General features: G+C 55.4%; 1 protein-coding gene across 2 annotated transcripts in view; it reads right to left on the bottom strand.

The window, feature by feature from the left end:
• PDE4A (phosphodiesterase 4A) overlaps positions 1-13,409 on the bottom strand; it is a 42,398-nt gene extending 28,989 nt beyond the window's left edge. Inside the window, exons 1-2 of one of the 2 annotated variants that reach the window (XM_073887679.1) lie at positions 13,347-13,409; positions 12,514-12,713 (exon numbers count right to left, since the gene is read on the bottom strand). In XM_073887679.1, the coding sequence (XP_073743780.1) occupies positions 12,514-12,713; positions 13,347-13,394 (248 nt within the window). In that variant the 5' untranslated portion in view covers positions 13,395-13,409. Of the gene's footprint in view, positions 1-9,377; positions 9,887-12,513; positions 12,714-13,346 lie in introns of those variants that run through there. The other variant, XM_025863274.2, reaches the window with a different exon arrangement.
• Positions 13,410-19,900: the final 6,491 nt, after the last annotated feature.

Here is a 19,900-nt window from a genome sequence, read left to right as displayed (position 1 = left end):
CAGATGTCCCCCAAGTCTCCTAGAGCATCCCCACCACCCCTGAGTCAGGCAGAGACCCCCAGAGCACCCCTAGAATTTCCCACAGCCACAGAGTATTCCTACAGACTGCATGAGGGCACCCCCAAATTCTAGGACCCATCACAGATCCTAAGAATGCTTTCACAGTCCCTCAGATGTCTCCCAACCCCCGAGTGGCTCCACAGCATCGCTTAGATGCCCCCACAAGTTCAGAGACACCAAAATAACCTTGGGGGTGTCTTCAGACTCAAGGGGTGTTCCCATAAATATGTAGCTGCCCCCCAAATCTTAGGGTGCCCCACGGACCCCAGGGACAAAACTAGATTCCTCCACAGTTCCTAAGACAGTCCTATAACCCTAGGCTACCTTCCAAAACCAAGATGCACCCACAATTTTTGGGGACACCTCCAGAATGCCCCCTCACAGCTTCTGAGACATGCCTTATAACTCCGAGATACCCCTAGACACTGAGTGTGCTCACAGCCCCTACACACTAAGATTCCCCCACTCCTTAGAATCTCTGAGGTATCTTAGAATTGGGGCCCTCCACCGCTCATGAGGTGGCCCCAAGAAGCTGACCTCCCCTGGGCAGAGCAGTAAAAGCAGATAGGGACTTTCTGGAGACTCTGCATGCCCAGCCACTGTGACTCTGTGGGGGGCACATGATCCCCTTTCACAGATGAAGAATGGGAGACTGAGGAGGTGAAGATTCTAGAACAAAGTTAGCCAGCTGGTTATAATTCCAGAGACTACTCCAAACTGTCTGTGGCTGTTTGGGGTTAGGAAGTGGGAGAAGCTTGTTTTAAATAAGAAAAATGGGGCACCTGGGTGGCTCAGTTGTTAAGTGTCTGCCTTCAGCTCAGGTCATGATCCCAGGGTCCTGGGATCGAGCCCCACATCAGGCTCCCTGCTCCACGGGAAGCCTGCTTCTCCCTCTCCCTCTCCCCCTGCTGTGTTCCCTCTCTCGCCATCGCTCTCTCTGTCAAATAAATAAAAATTAAAAAAATAATAATAATATAAATAAATAAATAAATAAATAAATAAGAAAAATGGAGTGAATCTCTATTTTAGGGCCCTGCCTCTGTAAACACCTTTCTCTCTCTACCTGTTGGCTCCGTTGTCATGGGCCCCCGAATCGGCTGGCCTAGGCTTAAGTCTGGCCTCCAGCACTTCTTAGTCATTTGACTTTGGGCCAGTCACTTCATTTCATCGAGCCTCAGTTTTCCCACCTGTAAAATTGGCATAATAATACTATGCATCTCATGGATGGACATGTAAAAAAAAAAAAAAAAGGCTTGGAAAAGCGTTTGGACACAGCAAAGCACTCACTGAATATTAGCTATGATTATCTGACAAAACCTATTTTGAAGAGCTTATAATATGCATGCCACTATACTAGCCAGAGAATACAGATGATGAGGATGAAGAAGATGATGACGATGATAGCTAACCTGGACATTCAGCACCTCTATCTCTGATCTCTTTTAATTCTCACAAAAGACCTGCAAAGTGATATACTGTTGTCCCTATTTTACAGATGGGAAAACTGACTCTTGGCGAGAAACAACATGCTCAAGGTCACACAGCCAGTGAGTGTCTGAGCCAGGCCCTATACCAGTGTTTGCCACCCTTTATTTCATTATCCCCGCCCCGCCCAGAGGAATAGCCTGCTTATAAACAGGCATACCTCAGAGATACTGCAGGTTCCATTCCAGACCATTGCAATAAAGGCAACATCCCAACAAAGCGAGCCAAATGAATTTTGTGGTTTCCCAGGGCACATAAAAGCCATGTTTACATGACACCGTAGTCTTTTAAGTGTGCAATAGCATTATGTCTAAAAAAGTGTACATACCTTAATTTAAAAACGCTTTATTGCTAAAAAGAAAATGCTGACCACCATCTGAGCTTTCAGCGAGTCATAATCTTTGCTGGTGCAGGGTCTTGCCTCGATGTTGATGGCTGCTGACCGATTGGGGTGGTTGTGGGGACTTCTTAAAATAAGAAAACAGTGAAGTTTGCCACATGGATTGGGTCTTCCCTTAGGAGCAGTTTCTCTGGAGCATTTTACCCAGGGTAGAACTTCTTTGGTCTTTTTTTTTTTTTTTTTTAAGATTTTATTTATTTACTTGACAGAGAGAGAGAGAGAGAGAGCACAAGTAGGCAGAGTGGCAGGCAGATGGAGGAGAAGTAGGCTCTCTGCCGAGCAGGGAGCCGGATGTGGGGCTTGATCCCAAGACCCCAGGATCATGACCTGAGCCGAAGGCAGCCACTTAACTGACTGAGCCACCCAGGTGCCCCGGTAGAACTTCTTTCAAAATGGAAGTCAATCCTCTCAACCCCTGCTGCTGCTTTATCATCTAACTTTATGTCCTATTCTAAAGCCTTGTCATTTCAACAATCTTCACAGCCACTTCACTTCTCCCAAACTCCTGTTCCTGCTCACATTTTGACCCCTTCCCATGAGTCAGAATGTTCAGAATGGCATCGAGGACGGTGAGTCCTTTCCCGAAGGTTTTCAATTTCTTTTGCCCGGATCCATCAGAGGAGTCAGGGTCTGTGGCAGCTATGGCTTCACGAAATGTATTTCTCAAATAATAAGACTTGATAGTAAAAATGACTCCTTAATCCGTGGGCTGCAGAATAGACGTGGTGTCAGCAGGCATGAAAACATTAATCTCATTGTACGTCTCCATCTGAGATCATCAGTGGCCAGGCGCATTGACAATGAACAGTCATATTTTGAAAGGAATCCTTTTTTTTTTTTTTTTTGAGCAGCAGGTCTCAACAGTGGGTTTAAAATATTCAGTAAACCACGTTATAAACCGATGTGCTGTCACCCAGGCTTTGTTGTTCTGTTTACAGAGCAGACCGACTAGGTGTAGCCTAATTCTTAAGGGCCCTAGGATTTTCATGATGACAAATGAGCAATGGCTTTAACTTAAAGTCACCAACTGCACTGGCTCCTAACAAGAGAGATGCAGCCTGTCCTTTGAAGCCAGGCACTGACTTCTCCTCTCTAGCTATGAAAGTCCTGGATGGCATCTTCCAACAGAAGGCTGCTTTGTCTACATTGAAAATGTGTTTAGTGTGGCCACCTTCATTAATCATCTTAGCTCGAGCTTCTGGATAACTTGCTGCAGCTTCTATAGCAGCGCCTTGCACTTTTATGTAATAGAGACGTCTCCTTTCCTTAAACCCCATGAACCAACCTCCGCTAGCTTCAGACTTGGCTCCTGTAGCTTCCTCACCACCCTCAGCCTCTACAGAACTGAAGACAGTGAGGGCCTCGCTCTGGATGAGGCTTTGGCTTAAGGGAGTGTTGTGGCTGGTTTGATCTTCTATCCAGACCAAACTTTCTCCAAATCAGCAAAAATGCCATTTTGCTTTCTTATCACTCCTGTGTTCGCTGGAGTGGCACCTTTAATTTCCTTCAAGGCTTCTCCTTTGCCTTCACAACTTGGCTCACTGGTCCAAGAGGCCTAGCTTTCAGCCTGTCTCAGCTTCCAACATGCCTTCCTCATTAAGTTTAATCATTCTTAGGGCAGGGGCGCCTGGGTGGCTCAGTTGGTTAAGCGACTGCCTTCGGCTCAGGTCATGATCCTGGAGTCCCGGGATCTAGTCCCACATCGGGCTCCCCGCTCAGCAGAGAGTCTGCCTCTCCCTCTGACCCTCCCCCCTCTCATGCTCTCTCTCTCTCTCTCTCTCTCTCTCTCTCTCTCTCTCAAATAAATAAATAAATAAAATCTTTAAAAAAATCATTCTTAGGGCATAGGGAGGCGCAAGGAAAGGGAAAGAAGGGGAAAAAACTGGTTGGTGGAGCTGTTAGAACATACACACAGCATTCGTGGATTTCGTTTGCCGACTTATAGGGGCCCGGTTTGTGGTGCCCCAAAATGATTACACTGGTCACATCAAGTTGATCACACGTGACCCTAATAAAATAATAAAAACAACGAAAACGCTTGAAAGGTTGCCAGAACTACCAGAATGGGACACACAGAAACAAAGTGAGCAAATGCTGTTGGGAAAATGGTGCTGAGGGACTTGCTCAACGCGGAGGCGATTTGTAAAAAATGCAGTTTTTGTGAGGCGTAATGAAGCGAGGTATGCCTGTGTTGTTTATCTGTTTATGTACTACGTGTATATTTGGGCTTTACATATAAATGTAAGGTTTTTTTGGTGTTTTTCCCCCCCTCACACATCCACCCAAGAACCAGTGTTTGCTCCCTTGGAGGTGATCACCTCGTTGGGAACGCAGGGTTTCCCAATCTTGGCACTGTTGACATTTAGGGCCAGATAATCCTCTGTTTATTAGTAGCCAGTAGCACCTCCTCAGTCATTAAACTAAAATGTCTCCAGCCTTTGCCACATGTCCCCCGGGAGGCCAGACTCGCCCTCAGGTGAAAACTCCTGGTCTCAACCCACTAAGACCCTTTGCGCAGGCCACTGGGACCCCCTTGGTCCAGCTACAAACAGAAAGGAAGAGTATTCTCATTTACCTGCCCTCGGGCTTCCCTCCTTTGTTTTGCTGGCTCTTCAGGTCAGACTTTGGAAATAGGGTTCTGAATAGGCCCATTTCAGAGATGGGGAAAGCTGAGGCCCAGGAAGGAGAAGGGACGTGGCCAGGGTCACCCAGACTAGAAAGAGCAGAGCTGGATGATGAGTCCAGTTGTCTGACTCCAGAGACTGGGATTTTAGCCAGTAGGCTTACACAGGCCCTTCATGGTTCAGTCTCCTGCCAGTTCAGTGACCTCTGTCCCTTCCTAAAAAGTCGGAGACAAATTAAGGCCTAAAGCCAACCCTGACCATAGCCTGTAAGGCTCTATATGAGCTGCCCTGTTACCTTCCTGCCTCATGTCCTTCCCCTCCTCTCTTGTTCACCCCTGCCACCTTTGCCTCTCTACTTTTTCTCTAACATAACAGACACGCTTCTACTCCAGGACCTGTGAACTGGCTGTTCCCTCTGCTTGTCACCTTCTTCGTCAGGCTCACTTAGCATCCAATGTCACTTCATTTAGGTCTGTACTAAAATGTCACCTCCTCAGAGAGCCCTTCCCTGACCCCAGGACCCCTCTTCTCTTCCTGTCCCCTGTGTCACCAACTGGAATTATCATATGCCTTTACTTGCTATTTCTTCCTCATCCACTAGCCTGAGAACTCCAGGACGAGAGGGACGGGGGCTCTGTCTCATTCTTTGCCACAGCCTGAAGATGCTCACTGTGTGTGGCATGAATGGCCCCATTCCAGATGAGGAAAATGAGGCTCGGTCAGGTGGATCCTCTCCTCAGGTCAAGGGCAAAGGCTGGATTTGAGCTCTTACTCAGGAGTGAAGACAGTGGGCTCAGATGCCGCCCGAAACTCTGTCCTCACTCGTCAGTTTGCAGTTCCCTCAGGCCTGAAGGCCCACCTGCAACTCCAAGGAGCCTGCAGTCAATCTGTGACTGGTGAGGCAGGGGGTGGCGTCCTGGCAGCCAGGGCCCAGGACTGTGGTTTGGAGGACACCCCCCTTCTGTCTGCAGACGTCAGAGAGATGCACTTTGCAGAAGTGCAGTTCTCAAAACACCAGCTCCTGGCTGCCCCAGCCCCAACGTCAGCCCTCTGAGCCTTACCCACAGCCCTGGGGGTGGGCAGGTCTTATGCATGTGGGTGTAGTAAGAGCACTGAGGCTCACGGAGGCATGAATGGGGGGGGGGAGCGCTCCTGGTCCCACAGCGAGTCCGTGAGCAGGGCTACAATCTGATTCTCACCCACCTATCTGGAGTCCAGGAGACCTGGGTGTTAACCCCCAACTCGCTGTGAGACCTTGGGCAAGTCACTTCTCTCCGTTTCCTCGGCAGGAATGGCGAGCCAAAGACAGGCAGGTTGGTGTTGGGAGGCCCGGGTCCGGGCAAGGGCAGGGGCAGGGGCAAGCGCCGAGATGAGCCGGGAACTCCGCGTCCGCAACTTTTCCGCCAAGTTCCTCTGCATCCGCCAGGCGGCCGTCTCCACTGCGCTCGGCTGGACGGGGAGAGCCGCCTGGTGCCGCCCGGGGAGGGCGAGGGCCTTACCCGCAGCCTGCGGTCGGCCGGCCTGGCGCCCACTCTCCGAGGCGCTCGATACGCATGAAATAATAACCTGGGGTGCCACGAGCGTCGGCGGCGACTTTGCTCTGCTCGGGGACTAGAGCCCCACAGGCGGGTCCGACTCGGAACGCACACTCCGCCTGTGCCTTTCTCGTCACCCAGCAGAGGGCGCGCGAAGGGAGGGGCGCGCGGAGGGACCGGTTCCCAGGGCACCGCCAGGGATAAAGGAGAGCCAGAGATGAGGGGAGGCGAGGACCCAAGTGGAGACAGAGGCCACGGGCCAGAGAGGGACCCCAGTCCAGCTGCCTCCACCCCTTCCTGGGGCCCCGGCAGCGCCTCCCTCGGCGAGAGGATTTTGGAGGTACAGAGGGGCACGGGGTGGGGGGGTAGGGGTCGGTACGTTGGCCCTGCCCCCAATTCAGGCAAGCCCCCCTCCCCGCCCCCACTACCGCTGGAGTCGTTCTCTTCCTCCAGCTCCATCTGCCTCTTGACAGATCGTGGTGGTGCCGTGACTCAGCCCCGCGGGGCGCCAGGAGCACAGGCTCATACATCCCCAGGTCTGGAGGGGGGTTGTGGATGCCATCTCAGACGGAGGGCAGTGCCCTCTCTCTGGGGGTTCCTGTGACTCAAGTCTAGGGCTGTCTGGATCCCCTTTTTGGTGGCTGCATGAACTGCAACGTGAGTAGCACTGGAACGCCCTGCGTGCACTCAGAGAACCCCCTTTCTGGAGAAACAGGCTGGCAGGAAGCCCATTCTAAGAAGCGAGGTTCCCACTAGAGGTCTCTCAGTTCCCCCTTCCTCCTTCTGCCTAAGGGTGGGGGGAGGACGTTGGCACCCATGCCTTCCCTCTGGCCACAGCCACTGGAGGCTATGCAGGCCTGCAGCGAAACAGAAACCTGAGCCCTGCCCGGATGTGGTTGAGGTTCCTGTTTTTAATTCCCACCCTGGCGGAGCAGGGTCTACTCAAACCCCACCTCCTCTCCTGAGTCCAGGTCCCTGAGTGACTATCTCCTGAGCACTCACTGTGTTAAGTCCTTTACACACATCCCCAATCTCACAGAACTCTCAAACAGCCCCCCCAACAGAGTAGTACCAAGAGCCCCACTTCACAGATGGGGAAACTGAGGCCCAGTGAGGGCAAGACTCTTGTGCCGGGACCCCAGGCATCAGACAGAGGGGTGCTGGGATCTCAGCTTTGCCATTTCCTGACTTGTGTGAGCTGGGGCACAAAGGAGGGACTTTGCTTCTCTGGGCCTCAGTCTGTCCAACAGGAACACCTTCTGAGGCTCTGGAGACAACACATGTGGAAAAGTCCCCGGCACGGAGCCCGAGAGTGAGCCATTAGGAGATGGATACCACCAAGATAATGATGATGATTACCACTCAGCCACTGTCCCCGGAGAGTCAGCACCCCAGACACCAGGGTAGGGGGAGTCCCTGGGGTCTTAAAAAGGAAGAGGGCCCAGTTCCAACGGCACCCCACTCCTTCACTGGTCTCTCAGGACAGTGACCTGAGCTAGTTTGGCCTTCAGCCCCAGGTCTTGGCATTTCCTGTTGACTCCAGCTTTTGTTTTCCTTCAGCTTCTCTCCAGTTCCCTTTGGGAAATAGCAGGCTGTGTGTGCTGGGCCCATGACACTTGCTTCCTGCCTGGGGGCAGGGGTGCTGGGGCTGGGTATGTCCCCAATGGGAGTGGGCAGGGGTGGTCCGGGGAGGGGAGGGGTTGTAGGGCCTGCTGGAAGGCCCCAGAAAGAGCTAGAACTGTGGGGTCACAGCCTAGAGGGGCCTCCCTTGGGAACTCCAGGAAGGAGAGGCCCAAATCTGACCATCTTAGCGATGTCCCAAGCAGAGAGGCACCCGTGGGGGGTCAGACAAAACACACAGTCGAAGCTGTCGGTCACAGAGTCAGACCCCCCGAGTACCACTAGAGCAGATATTGTAACTAAAAACACCAGCTGGTTAGAGGACAGCACTACAGGCAAACGCGAGCACACCCCAGAACTCAGACGACTCCTGGATGCAGGGAACAGAGGCAGCTGAGAGCATGTCAGCGTCTCAATCAGTGTCCCTGGGAGCTCGGACAGTCCTGCTGATGCGATCACACTGTCCCAGGGCCACCATCACTGCCTCCCAGGAATGCGTGCAGTCACAATCGGTGCCTCAAGAGCACACGCAGTCACCGTCACAACAGCCGTCCCAGAAGCACACAGTCACATCGTCATGGTCCTGGGAGCTCACACGGTCATATTGCCACAATTCCTGCGACCCCTAAGTACACAAGTCACACGGTCACAGTCACTGTCCTGGAAGCACACCGTCTGTCACAACCACACTATCCTGAAGCACACACACAGCCATGATGTCACAATCACCGTCTCAGGAGCACATATGATGGTTCCACTGCCACAGTCACTGTCCCCGGAGCACACATAATCCCATGTCATAGTCTCAGGTCCCCAGAAGCCCAGGCAGCGCATGTAGCTAAGGCGGACACACCAGTTGTACCCCAACAGCTGGAGCCGACCCAGGTCAGTGAGAGGGTGCCATCAGAGCCAGCCCAACACCTGCCCTCACTAACACCGTCCCCTCGGGGAGGCAGGGACTCCTTTACCCTGTGCTGGGACCGTGCACCCTCTGAGCACGGTCCCTCCCTCTGGTCAGCTACTGAACCCTAACACTCCTGCCCTGAGAGGGAGCTCCAATGCAGCACACAGGCCCCCAACACGGTACTCCCCCAAGAGGCTCCCTCTGGATTTCTGACCCCAGTTGCTTCAGGGCTAGTCCCCGAATGCTCTCCCCCACCCCATACAGTCCTCCACCCCCTAAGGGGACTCTGAGAGCCTCTCAGCCTGGAGGAAACATGGTGATCCCAGCAGGCGCCCCCTACAGTGCCCTCTAGGTCGTCCACAAACATAATGAATCTAGCTGCCAGTACAGTGCCCCCAGGAAAGTCCCTTCAAGTAGCCAACCTATAGCCACTGTCCTGCGCTGTCATCAACTAAGGTACAGACTCCCAAAGCTGCAGCCCGCAACCAAGACGTCGTAAATACTACACGCAGCATGACTCCCCCGAAGTCGACCCCAGGACCGGCTTCAGTAGGAAGGGTACTCGTGTACGGGGCACCACCAGGGTCGCGTCCCGGACGCCCCCACAGCAGAACTCCCCCTCCCCTCCACACCCCCGCCAGTCACTCGGACTCCACCCGCAGCGCAGCGCCGCCTGCGGTCAGCGGGGCGAGTTGCGTCCTCTCTGCGCGCCTATCTGCTCCTCGCGCGTCCGCCGCCCAGAGTCTTACCGCCTGCAGCTGCCTCCGCTCGCGCCGCCGCTGCCGGTGCCGGTACCGTGGAAGGACGAGGGCCAGGACATGCGGGAAGTGCGCAGGCCGGGCCGGTCGCCGGTGTCCACGGCGTCGGCGCGCTCTATGGGCCGGTGTGGGGACCGTTCGGGCTCTGCGCGCTCCGCGCTGTCGGAGTAGCCGCGCTGCTGGATACGAATGGGGGTCCGCGGCTGCCGCCACAGGTGCTGGGGGGGCGGCTTCAGGGTGGCCTGGCCCTCCCGGGGCCCGGGCAGAGACAGAGACAGGCTCCTCTCCGAGGGGGCGGCCGGGGGCTCCATGGCGCCGGCCCCCTCCTGCGCCCCGGGGGGTTCCCGGCCTCTCCAAGCTTCACCCTGCTCAGCGGCGCGCTAGCCGACGCGCCCGAGGCCCCGCGGGTGCGCCTGGCCTCGGTGGAGCCATGGCGCCCCGGGGACAGACCCGGGGGCGCTACGGGCCGGTCGCCCCCGGGCCGGGCGCCGCGGCTTTCTGTCGGCGGCTGGCGCTCTGCTCCGCGCCCGGCAGCGCTCTCCGCGCTCGGCACCCCGCTCCGCGCCAGCCCCGGCTCCCCCGCCCCTCCCCGCCCCCCGCCCGCCGCTCTGTCAGCGCCGCCCCCCTCCTCCTCCTCCTCCGTCCGGGCCAGTGGGGGGCAGCCACCCAAGGAGGGGGGCCCTCCCCGCCCACGCAGAGCCCCGCTCCCGGAGGGGAGGGGGCGCCGGAACGCGGCTGTCTCCTGAGCGCCCTGCCTAGCCGCGGCGTGCACGGGAAAGAAGGAGTTAAACGGTTAATCCGATCAGGAAGAAGACACCCGACTGGTTGCCGGTGTGTCAGTCAGTCCGTCCATCATGGCGGGGGTGGAGCCCTATGCTGGCGTGTCCTCGCCGCTACTCCTGGCCGGGGGGGCGCGTGTGGGGAGTGGTCCTGGTGCCACCGACGCGGTCTCTGCTGCCGGCAGCGGCGACGTTCGGGGATTCTCCTGTTGGTGGGTCGGAAGATGGTGATGGTGTGTGCCCAGCGCGGGATGTGCGTGCACGTGGCCCCTTCCGAGGGTTGTCTGTGTTTTTGGTGTCGGCTGGAAGTGTGTGTGCGCACGTGGTTGGCTGCTGCGGTCTGCCTGTTTCTCTGGATTTCGTTGTGTGTGTATCAGTGTGTCTGTGGGTGAAGGATGTGTGCGCACGTGTGCTGCTTGTTTGGAGGGTGTGCGCCGCTGTGGGGTCTGTTCTGGTGGCCTGGGGCTGTGCATGTGTACCCACGCGTTTGGGTGTGTATTGTGGTCGGTTCGTGCTTGCGGAGTTGTGCAGGCAATTCAGCCTCGGCTGTTTGACTGTGGTGTCTTTGGGGTGTTTCTGGGGTGTGTCCCTTTGGTTTCCGTGTGGCTCCAGGAGGACACCCCGGCTGCCCGCCCACCGCTCTGTGTATCGCTGCCTCTTGTAAAGCGCTTCTACAGAAGGTAAACTGAGGCAGGTCTCCGGTAGCCGCGGGATGCACCCCCATGCCCTTTTCGGGCGAGTAAACAGCCGCGCCTCCTCCCCGCGGCCCCCGCCAGCAGAGCCCCCCTTCCGGCACCTAAATCGGGAGTCGCCGTGACTCACGCTCCCGCCTCCCCCAGCGCCGCGCCGAGCGAGCGAGCAGAGAACGAGCGGGATCCGAGCGCCACCCTCCCCCCATCTCTGCCGCCCCGGCCGCGACGGAGCCCTGGCTGTGGCCGGGCTTGGGGAGCGCAATCGCCCGGGTGCCCGACCCCCGGGGCCGACACGCGCTGGGACGCTAAACGGTTCTGGTGCGCGTCCCCGGAACCAGGTCCCCGCCCCCGCGTGCCCCCCTCACTGACTCCCCGGGGCAGGCCGTGCTGTCTGCCACCGCCCTCCTCCCCCCATCCCCCCCAGCACTGTTCTTATTAAAAAAAAAAAAAAAAATCGGCCATCTCCAACCCCCATAGCCGCTTTTCTCCCCCCCCGAGGGGGCTCCGGGCGTGGGCGAACGCGGAGCAAGAACCTGCCCCGCATTAGCAGCCGCGGGGTGTCCCAGAAGCCAGAACTGTCTCCCACTTCTCTCGGGGACCCTCCCCACGCGGTACACGGTCAAAACGTCTTCTAGGGGATTGGCAAGGGCTGCCAGTCCTCTCCGGATCATTTGAGGGTCCTGGGCTGGGCCAAATTCTTGGGGACTGGAGGCTCTAGCGTTGGCGAGCTCTGGGTAACAAGGGATGGGGGCGGAGGGGGGCGGATAGACCACACGGGGTGGGGGTGTGGCGGTTCGCGGAAGAAGGAGGACACAAGGGAGTGGGCTAGGGCTGGTGTTTGGAGCTCTGGTCTGAATCCGGGTTAGACCCTGCCGGCCCTGAACCTGGCAGAGGGTAGAAGGATGATTTGGGGGTAAGGGGGAGTTGGAGGGAGATGCATTAGACCCAGGGAGGGGGGGAATGACAGTCACTTCCTTGCCCCATCTGGAAATGAAGCACTGCATCATGACCCAGGCAGAGACCCTGGAGACCTCCAAGTGAGTAGATAAAGGGGTGGGAAGATTGAGACCACAGAGAACAGTGGCCTGAGGAGGGCAGTAGGGGCAGGGGCCCGGCCAGCAGCCAGGGCAAGCTCAGCCGCCCAGCTTTCAAACTCATCCTCCGGCCAAGATGGGGGCTGAAGTGCCCTCGGAGGACCCCAGATGGGAAAGAGCAAGGGGCTCACACATACCTCCTACATCTACCCCCAAGAGAAAGAAAACTGCCAGTCCAGCCTTCCTCCAGGGTCTCACCATCCTCTTTAAGTCCTGGAAGGAAGTGCAACCTCCCCGGAGAAATAGAAGCACACAGCTGACTGGTGGGAGACCCACTCCCTAACCTGCCCCAGCTCTCTGATTGTGGGGGCATGACGGGACTGGAAGACTGAACCCCTTTCCACACTCCTGCCTCTTGCTGACTCAGGCAGCTGCAAAATGGAAGAAGGGATTCCTAGAGGCTGCAAGGGGCACCCTGGGGAAGGGGCATCACAGCCTGACCCACAGAGCTCCAGAAGTTTCAGCTGATTTTGTGAAAGGCCAGGGGCCTGGAGCATGGAAATGGCTGGTGGCTGGCCCTGAATCTCCACCCCACCTCCCAGCCTGGTCCCCTCCTGCCTACCTGTCAGCTTTGGTGATGGAAATCCGCGGAGGGACCAGCAGTGGCAACGTGGTGGGCCTTGGCGGCAGTGGGACCCCAGGGTCTGAGGGCTCAGTCTGGGCCCAGCCCAGGCCAGGACCCGTGGAAAGGCGACGGCGGGGGCGCCGGAGGTCAGCCCCCAGCATGTTGGCACTGGTGGGCTCGGGGGTCTCCCACAGCCTCTGAAGAGGGACAAGGACCGGATAGGGGCATGGCCTCACCAGGCCGTTCTGAGCCCCTCCCTCCAGTAACACCCTTCCCTAGCCACCTGAGAAAGTGGCTGATGGGGATACAGACTCCTTGTGTCCCCCTCACATCTTAGCCACTCGCTGATCCCTCTCACAAAGGGCACTTTCCCACCCCTTCTCAGCCATAATTCTTATAGGGCTCCCTTTTGATGTTCCGGCCCTGGGGCTCTGGACCCTCACGCCTGTACACTGTGTGCCTCACTGTGAAGCCCCTCTGACATATCCCCACCCCGCACGCCTACGAGGCCCCTCCTGGCCTTACAGTCTGTGGCCCCTGCCCCCATCTTAGACCCTCAAGACCTTACCCCCAGCACCCCTCCTTCACCCTACACTCCTCTCCCCACCTGGGAAGCCCCTTGGAAGCCCCTGCCTTCTGTCCCGGGGCAGGGGGACAGAAGTGCCTCTTAATCCAGGCAGCAGGAAAATTATGGCATCAAGGGAGTAAACCGAGGCACAAGACGAGGACACTCAGATTTGAGGATGTGAAGCCACACTTCGTGAACTGCCATAGTCACAAGAGGGCGCCCGTCTCCCCCGCTGCCCAAGCCCGGGCCCCGCCTCTCTCACCTCGTCCCCGGTCCCGGCCACCGACAGAACACTGCGGCTCCTCTTCATTCCGCCAACCTAGAGCGCCGTTGGGGCCGCGGGGGTCATGTCCGCCTGGGCCAGCGCCTCCTGGAGGACCAAGCCGAAGGCATCCGCCATTAGTGCCCCGGGGCTCCCCCTGCCGGCCGAGCCTGAATCCTACCCTCCCTCGCCGGTTTTCTCTCCGGAGGCGTGACGTCAGCAGGTGGCTGACGCACTGCCCGTCGGGTGACGTCGCCCGCCCGTTGCCAGAGCGACAGCTGGCGCACGACTGGGGACTGGACGGCGTCAATGCCCAGGTTGGCCACTGGGGGGCCGGGAGCCTCGGGACCGGGTCGCCCCAGCCCCCACCCGTCCTCCCTCGGGGGCTTCCCCCGGCCTGGGGATCCCGCAGAGAAGACCGGGAGCTCCCAGGAGCGGCCGCGTGTGGCGCGTGGTCCGAGCCGGGGGCCGGAGGAAGCGTCTCCTCCGAGCTGTTGGGCTTTTATGCCTAAACCCGAAATAGCTCCGGTGTGCGGGGGCCGGGCGCAGCGAGACGGCGGCTTGGGCACAGATGGGGGACGCACAAGCAGAGGCGCGCGGAGACAGACAGGGACGCGTGGAAATAGAAACAGACAGACAGGGACACAGACGCAGCTCCCGATGATGAGTGCGCTCTGCTGCCGGCGATCCTTGCCTGAAAGGCTGGAGGAGGGGGAGGCTGGGTCGCTTCACCTTCGCACCCAGGTGCTGCTAATTATTGCTGTGTGGCCATGGGTCAAGGACAAACTCTCTGAGCCTCAGTTTCTCCTCTGTGAAATGGAATGATAATCGCTACAGGGTCCATGTGAGAATGAAATGAGATCAGACCGTACTGAATTCTCACAGGACAGTGTCTGGCACTCAGTAAGTGCTTAATACTAACAACATCTGAGCCCGAGAGAGCCTATTAGAACCCAAGTCAGATCGTGTCTCTCCTCTGGTCAGAGCCCTCCATGGCTTTTACTTCACTCAGAGGAAAAGTCAAAGCCCTCAAGAGGAGGCCCACACAGTCCTGGGCATGCCCAGTCACCTCCAGGCCCTTACCTCTTACCACTCCCTCTCAGCCTTTGCTCCATCCACACCAGTCACACTCTAGCCTTAGGGCCTTTGCACCTGCTGGTCCTACCTGGATCTCTTCCCTTAAATATCCACAGACTTCTCACATTCTTCAGTTCTTTGCTCATATCTCACCTTTTCAGGCTTTTCTCCTGGAGTTTCTCTCCATCCCACCCCTGTTTAAAGTTGCTAGCCCCTCAGGACTCCCAGTCCCTCTTAGCCTGCTCTATTTTTCACAGGTCTTATCACCCGATAACTTACTATGTAATTTATCTATTACACTTATTGTCTCTTCCCACATTAGAATATCAGCTGCAGGAGAGCAAGAATATTTTATCTATTTTATTCATTACCATATGCCCGGTGCCTAGAACCGAATCTGGAACATAGCAAGCTCTTAGTAAGTAATTGTTCAATGTACTTAGCAAGCTCTTAGTAAGACATTGTTCAATGTCTGGTTATTATTTTGAGGACATAATAGCATAATTATAAAGTTCCTAGCAAGGTCTGCTATGGACTATGTTACCCCCTACTTTGGCTTTTATTTCTTTTTCTTACCTTATTGCACTAACTAACATTTCAGTTCAGTGTCAACTAGTAGAAATGAATGTAAACATTATCTCATCAACCTCGGCAAGCCTTTGACAGACAGTTGTCGAACAAATGGATGAATGTATAAAGATAGCTTAAAGGTCACCTCCACTTCTCAGCCAAACTGAGACAGTCCATGTTCTGAGCTCCCACTGCTGCTTATTTTGCCCCCATTAAAGCATTCATCATTCTGAGTTGTAATTATCTGTATAAATGGTACCCATTCATTATGGTCCCCCACACATGGTCTCAATGAATGCTGAAGGAATAAAGGAATGAATAAGATAGACAATCCAGGGGCGCCTGGGTGGCTCAGTCGGTTAAGCGACTGCCTTCGGCTTGGGTCATGATCCTGGAGTCCCGGGATCGAGTCCCGCATCGGGCTCCCTGCTCAGCGGGGAGCCTGCTTCTCCCTCTGACCCTCCCCCCTCTCATGTACTCTCTCTCTCTCTCTCATTCTCACTCTCTCAAAATAAATAAATAAAATCTCTAAAGATTTATTAAAGAGAGCACGAGAGGGAAGAGGGCCAGAGGGAGAAGCAGACTCCCCGCTGAGCAGGGACCCCAATGCGGGACTCGATCCCGGGACTCCAGGATCATGACCCAGGCTGAAGGCAGTCGCTTAACCAACGGAGCCACCCAGCGCCCAATATATAAATCTTAAAAAAAAAAAAAAAAGATAGATAATCCACAGGCTCAGGCTCCAAAATTATGCTGACGGGGGTGCCTGGGTGGCTCAGTCAGTTAAGTATCCGACTCTTGATTTCTGCTCAGGTCATGATCTCAGCATCCTGAGATCGAGCCCCACACTGGGTATGGAGCCTGCTTAAGATTCTCTCTCCCTCTCCCTCTCCTCCACCCCTAACCCCCACCTCCATGCAGCATGGGTGCTCTCTTTCTCTCTTAAAAAAGAAATTACACTGACAGCCTTGCATTCAAATCCTAGCTCTGCCATTTATTAACTGTATGTCCTTGGGCAAGTCACCCAGCCTCTCTGAGGCTCGGTTTCCTTATCTGTAAAATGGGAAGGATACCCATACCTATCTGAGGAGGCCGTTGTGAGGATGAAGTGAAGCAATGCATGTAAGGTTCTAAGCACCATGCCTGGTTCATAGTGGGTGCTCACAAAACAGTAGCCACCATCCTAGTAATAATAACAATTATCATCATTGTTGTTGACCTCACGTGGAGCTACAGACAGACATGGAAGACAGCAACACATTCACAGAAACCTCACCGTCCTCCCATCCTCCCCCTTGACTCACCAGCTGACTCTGTTCTGCAAAGACTTCAAGCATATTCAGACCTCAGGGCCTTTGTACTTGCAGTTCTCATTGACCCAAAAAACGAGTCTCAGATACCGTGTTCCTCCCACTTCCTGATCTCCTTGACTCTGCTTTCAGTTTGTTTGTTTCTCTTAGACTTATAACATTCTAACAAGATAAAGAATGTGCCTACTGGGCGCCTGGGTGGCTCAGTCGTTAAGCGTCTGCCTTCAGCTCAGGTCATGATCCCAGGGTCCTGGGATCGAGTCCCACATCGGGCTCCCTGCTCGGCAGGAAGCCTGCTTCTCCCTCTCCCACTCCCCCTGCTTGTGTTCCTGCTCTGCTGTGTCCCTCTCTCTGTCAAATAAATAAATAAAATCTTTAAAAAAAAAAAAAAAGAATGTGCCTACTATTTTTATCAGCTGTTGCTCATCATTTGATTAGGACTTGAGGTCAGGATGTTGATCTGTTCTGTCTCCAGCTGGCTCTCCAGTCCTAGGACAATGCCGGCATACAGTAGGCGCTCAACATATATATCTCTTGAAAGAACGAATAAATTGAGTTGACACCCTTACCTCCTCAGGCCTCTGCTCAAAGGCACCTCATTCCAGAGGGCTTACCTGATAACAGATGCTTCCCTCCACCCCATCACCCTCACTCAGCTTTATCTTTCCTCTCAACTGTCAACATCCTTGACATATCATATATTTACATTTCTGCTGTCTGCAGCCTGAGTTCCACGAGGGCAGGGGATTTTTCAGTCCGATTTTAGCTATACCGAGAACCAACTTCACAGACATGTGACCTGTGCAGTCCTCACAGCCCCGTGCTTAGAAGGTTTAACACCCTGCCCTTGTCTTGAAATGCTTCATTACTTTGATCAAGGGCCCTGCATGTTCCCCTTGCCCTGGGCTCTTCAACTTCTGTAGCCAGATCCCCAGTGCCTGGAACAGCCTGTGGATTTGCAGAATAAAGGAAGGAATGGAGGAGTGGATGGCCTGGCAGAGGCCTGCAATCCAGGAAAGAGGGGCAGAGACACACACACACCGCCGCTGTCCGGACACCTGTGCACGTTTGCAGAAATCAGCCTTGGCAGAACCCCAGGCTTGGAAGGCAGGGCATCACGAACTGGCCTGAGTGCCCAAGGTAGAGGGGTGCCTCTAAGCCTGCCTTCCCTTTCCCTGGGCAGCAGGCCGGCTGGGGAGGGGGGTCCGGATGGCAGAGCAGGCTGCTCTGGGCAGCTCTTCACTTCATCCTCACAAGGCCCACCAGGCTCAGGCACAGAGAGAGGCGGTCTCGCTTACCCCAGCTTGTCAGCTCAATCAGCCAGTGGCCCAGCCTGGGAGCCCCTGGCCTGGCTTGTCAGTAAAGCACTGGCTTCACCCAAGCCACCACCCTCAGAAGAAGGATGCCAGGCTGGATGGCCAACAAGAGGGAGGGAGGTAAGGATAAATGCCCTTATCCACACCTTGGTCCTGAGCATTCAGGCCTGAGAAGGAATAGTTACTAACTAGCTCTATGCCTGGAGCTAAAGCAGGGCGAGGAAGGATAATCAGGGGCCCCAGGCATGTGTGTGTATATGCATGTGTGTGTGCATGAGAGTATACACAGCTGTCCGTGTGCCGCCGAGCAGGTGGAACTTTCTGTGAGTCTGTGAGTGTTACACAGCTGAAACCAGACCATACCTATGTAGGAATGAGACTTGACGTGCCTCATATACGGTGTTTGTTTAGTATGATTATGTCCGTCTGGATTTAAGTGTGTGTGTGGGGGGGGGTTTTAATTTTTTTTATTGTTATGTTAATCACCATATATTACATCATTAGTTTTTGGTGCAAGTGTGTGTGTGTGTTTGAAGAGTATTCAACTCCTCCAGGAGGTCCTCCTGGATATCCAACCTGAAGTGGGCCCTTCCATTTTGCTCTTTTGACACAGCCTTCTATTTCTATCATAGTCCTAATCATAATCTGTTATATATTTATTTGTTTGTGTTGTTTCTTTTTCTGTCTTCTCCATTACATGGCACCTCTGTGGGAGCAGAGAGTTCTGTTCTATGCCCTGCTGTCCCCAGCAACTGGCATATAGTAGTAGGTGCTGAATAAATGCTCGTTGAGTAGATGTTCATCACAGTAGGGCTGTGTCTGTGGTATAGAGAGGCGAGAGCTGGCTGCGCGTCGTTGGTTCCTGGGGCGGGGGGGGGGGGGAGCGGCGCTGTGCTCAAATCTGGTCTTCACTTTCTTCCTTTCCCCTTCCTTCAGCCATGCTCACTTTATGGGAATAATGATACTCCATCAACTCCCTGTATTGCCTTTGACAAGCTCTTAGGGACTTTTTGACAAGGTCTTAGGGACTCACTTACCCCATCTGTACAATGGGAGGGAGGATGGATTGGCTCATGATAAGCTTCCTTCCTGACCTAAAGTACTATGAAATTAGTCTTGATCTAATACCCTAATTCATTCAACATTTATTGAGCACCTACCGTGTGCCAGGCACTGTTCTGGCCCTGGCCCTCCCTCAGCTAAATGACGGGAATGAATAAGGCAGATACCAACCAGAAATCCCATTCCATCTCGGGCACCCTTACCCCCAGTCACTCTCTATGCCCTATGAGATTTTAGTCTTTACAGTCTCAAATCACCAGTGGGTATTCCTCGATTTACACACTAATCTTGCTCCCTCACCAGCCTTAGGTATAAGCACAGCAAACAGCCGGCTGTTTTTGCTGGTTGCTATAGCCCCACCACCTGGCTGCAGTGCTGGGGCACATAGTAGGCACTTGGAAATATGTGTGAAATGAGCTAAGAAATTAATTGACCGAGCAAAGGCAGGCTCACATGCGTGACCTCAGGGAATCCTCGGTGTCGTTACCCACTTTGCAGAAGAGGAAATTGAGGCTCAGGGAGGCAGAGCCCATGCCGGGGTCCCACCGCCGCTAAGTAGTGTGTGGCTGTGGGATGCCGCAGAGAAACCTTGGGTAGTCCAGAGCACCCCTAGCAGCCGCCCACCCCCACCTCACAGGTACGCGAGACACAGCAGAAGATGCGCCGATGGTGGTGGTGTGAGAAACCGAGGGTCGGTGCAAAGCGACTCAGAGGGCTGTCTCAATACCCAGGTGGACATGCTGTGCTGGCAGATTAGGAAAGTCTTGGCGCTGATGGGGAAGCTTCCGGCGCCCTGTCCCCAATTCTGGGAGCTCAGGCTCCCAGGACCCCGTTTCACAGGGGCCCGTCGGCTCCAGTCTCGGAAGCCAGGGAAAGACCTCCGCGGAAACCCGGGAATCTCTGGCATCTGGGGTCCTCCCCGCACACCCCCAGCCCGGAGGCCGGCCTGAAGCCCTCAGAGGGCGTACCGGTGAGCCCCGGCTTTCTTGGGGAGCGGGGGAACCCCACAGCGTCTTGGTCCCCTCCCTCCGGGGTGCCGGGTCCCCTTCCCCACCGCAGCTCGCAGCCCCGAAGCTTACCTTGCAGAGGGGCTGGGGAGGGGATGCCCCGCCCTCTCCGACCTGAGGGGCGGGAGGGGACAGGGGTGTCCAGACCCTTTGTTTGCTGTTGTGTGTGTATGTGTGTGTGCGCGACTGTGAGACCCGCTGGGGTGTGGGTC

The sequence above is a fragment of the Callorhinus ursinus genome, unplaced genomic scaffold, assembly GCF_003265705.2.
Source record: "Callorhinus ursinus isolate GAN/ISIS: 27379988/994484 unplaced genomic scaffold, GSC_fseal_2.0 scaffold82, whole genome shotgun sequence".
Lineage (NCBI taxonomy): Eukaryota > Metazoa > Chordata > Mammalia > Carnivora > Otariidae > Callorhinus > Callorhinus ursinus.
This window is presented reverse-complemented; position numbering and strand designations above follow the sequence as displayed.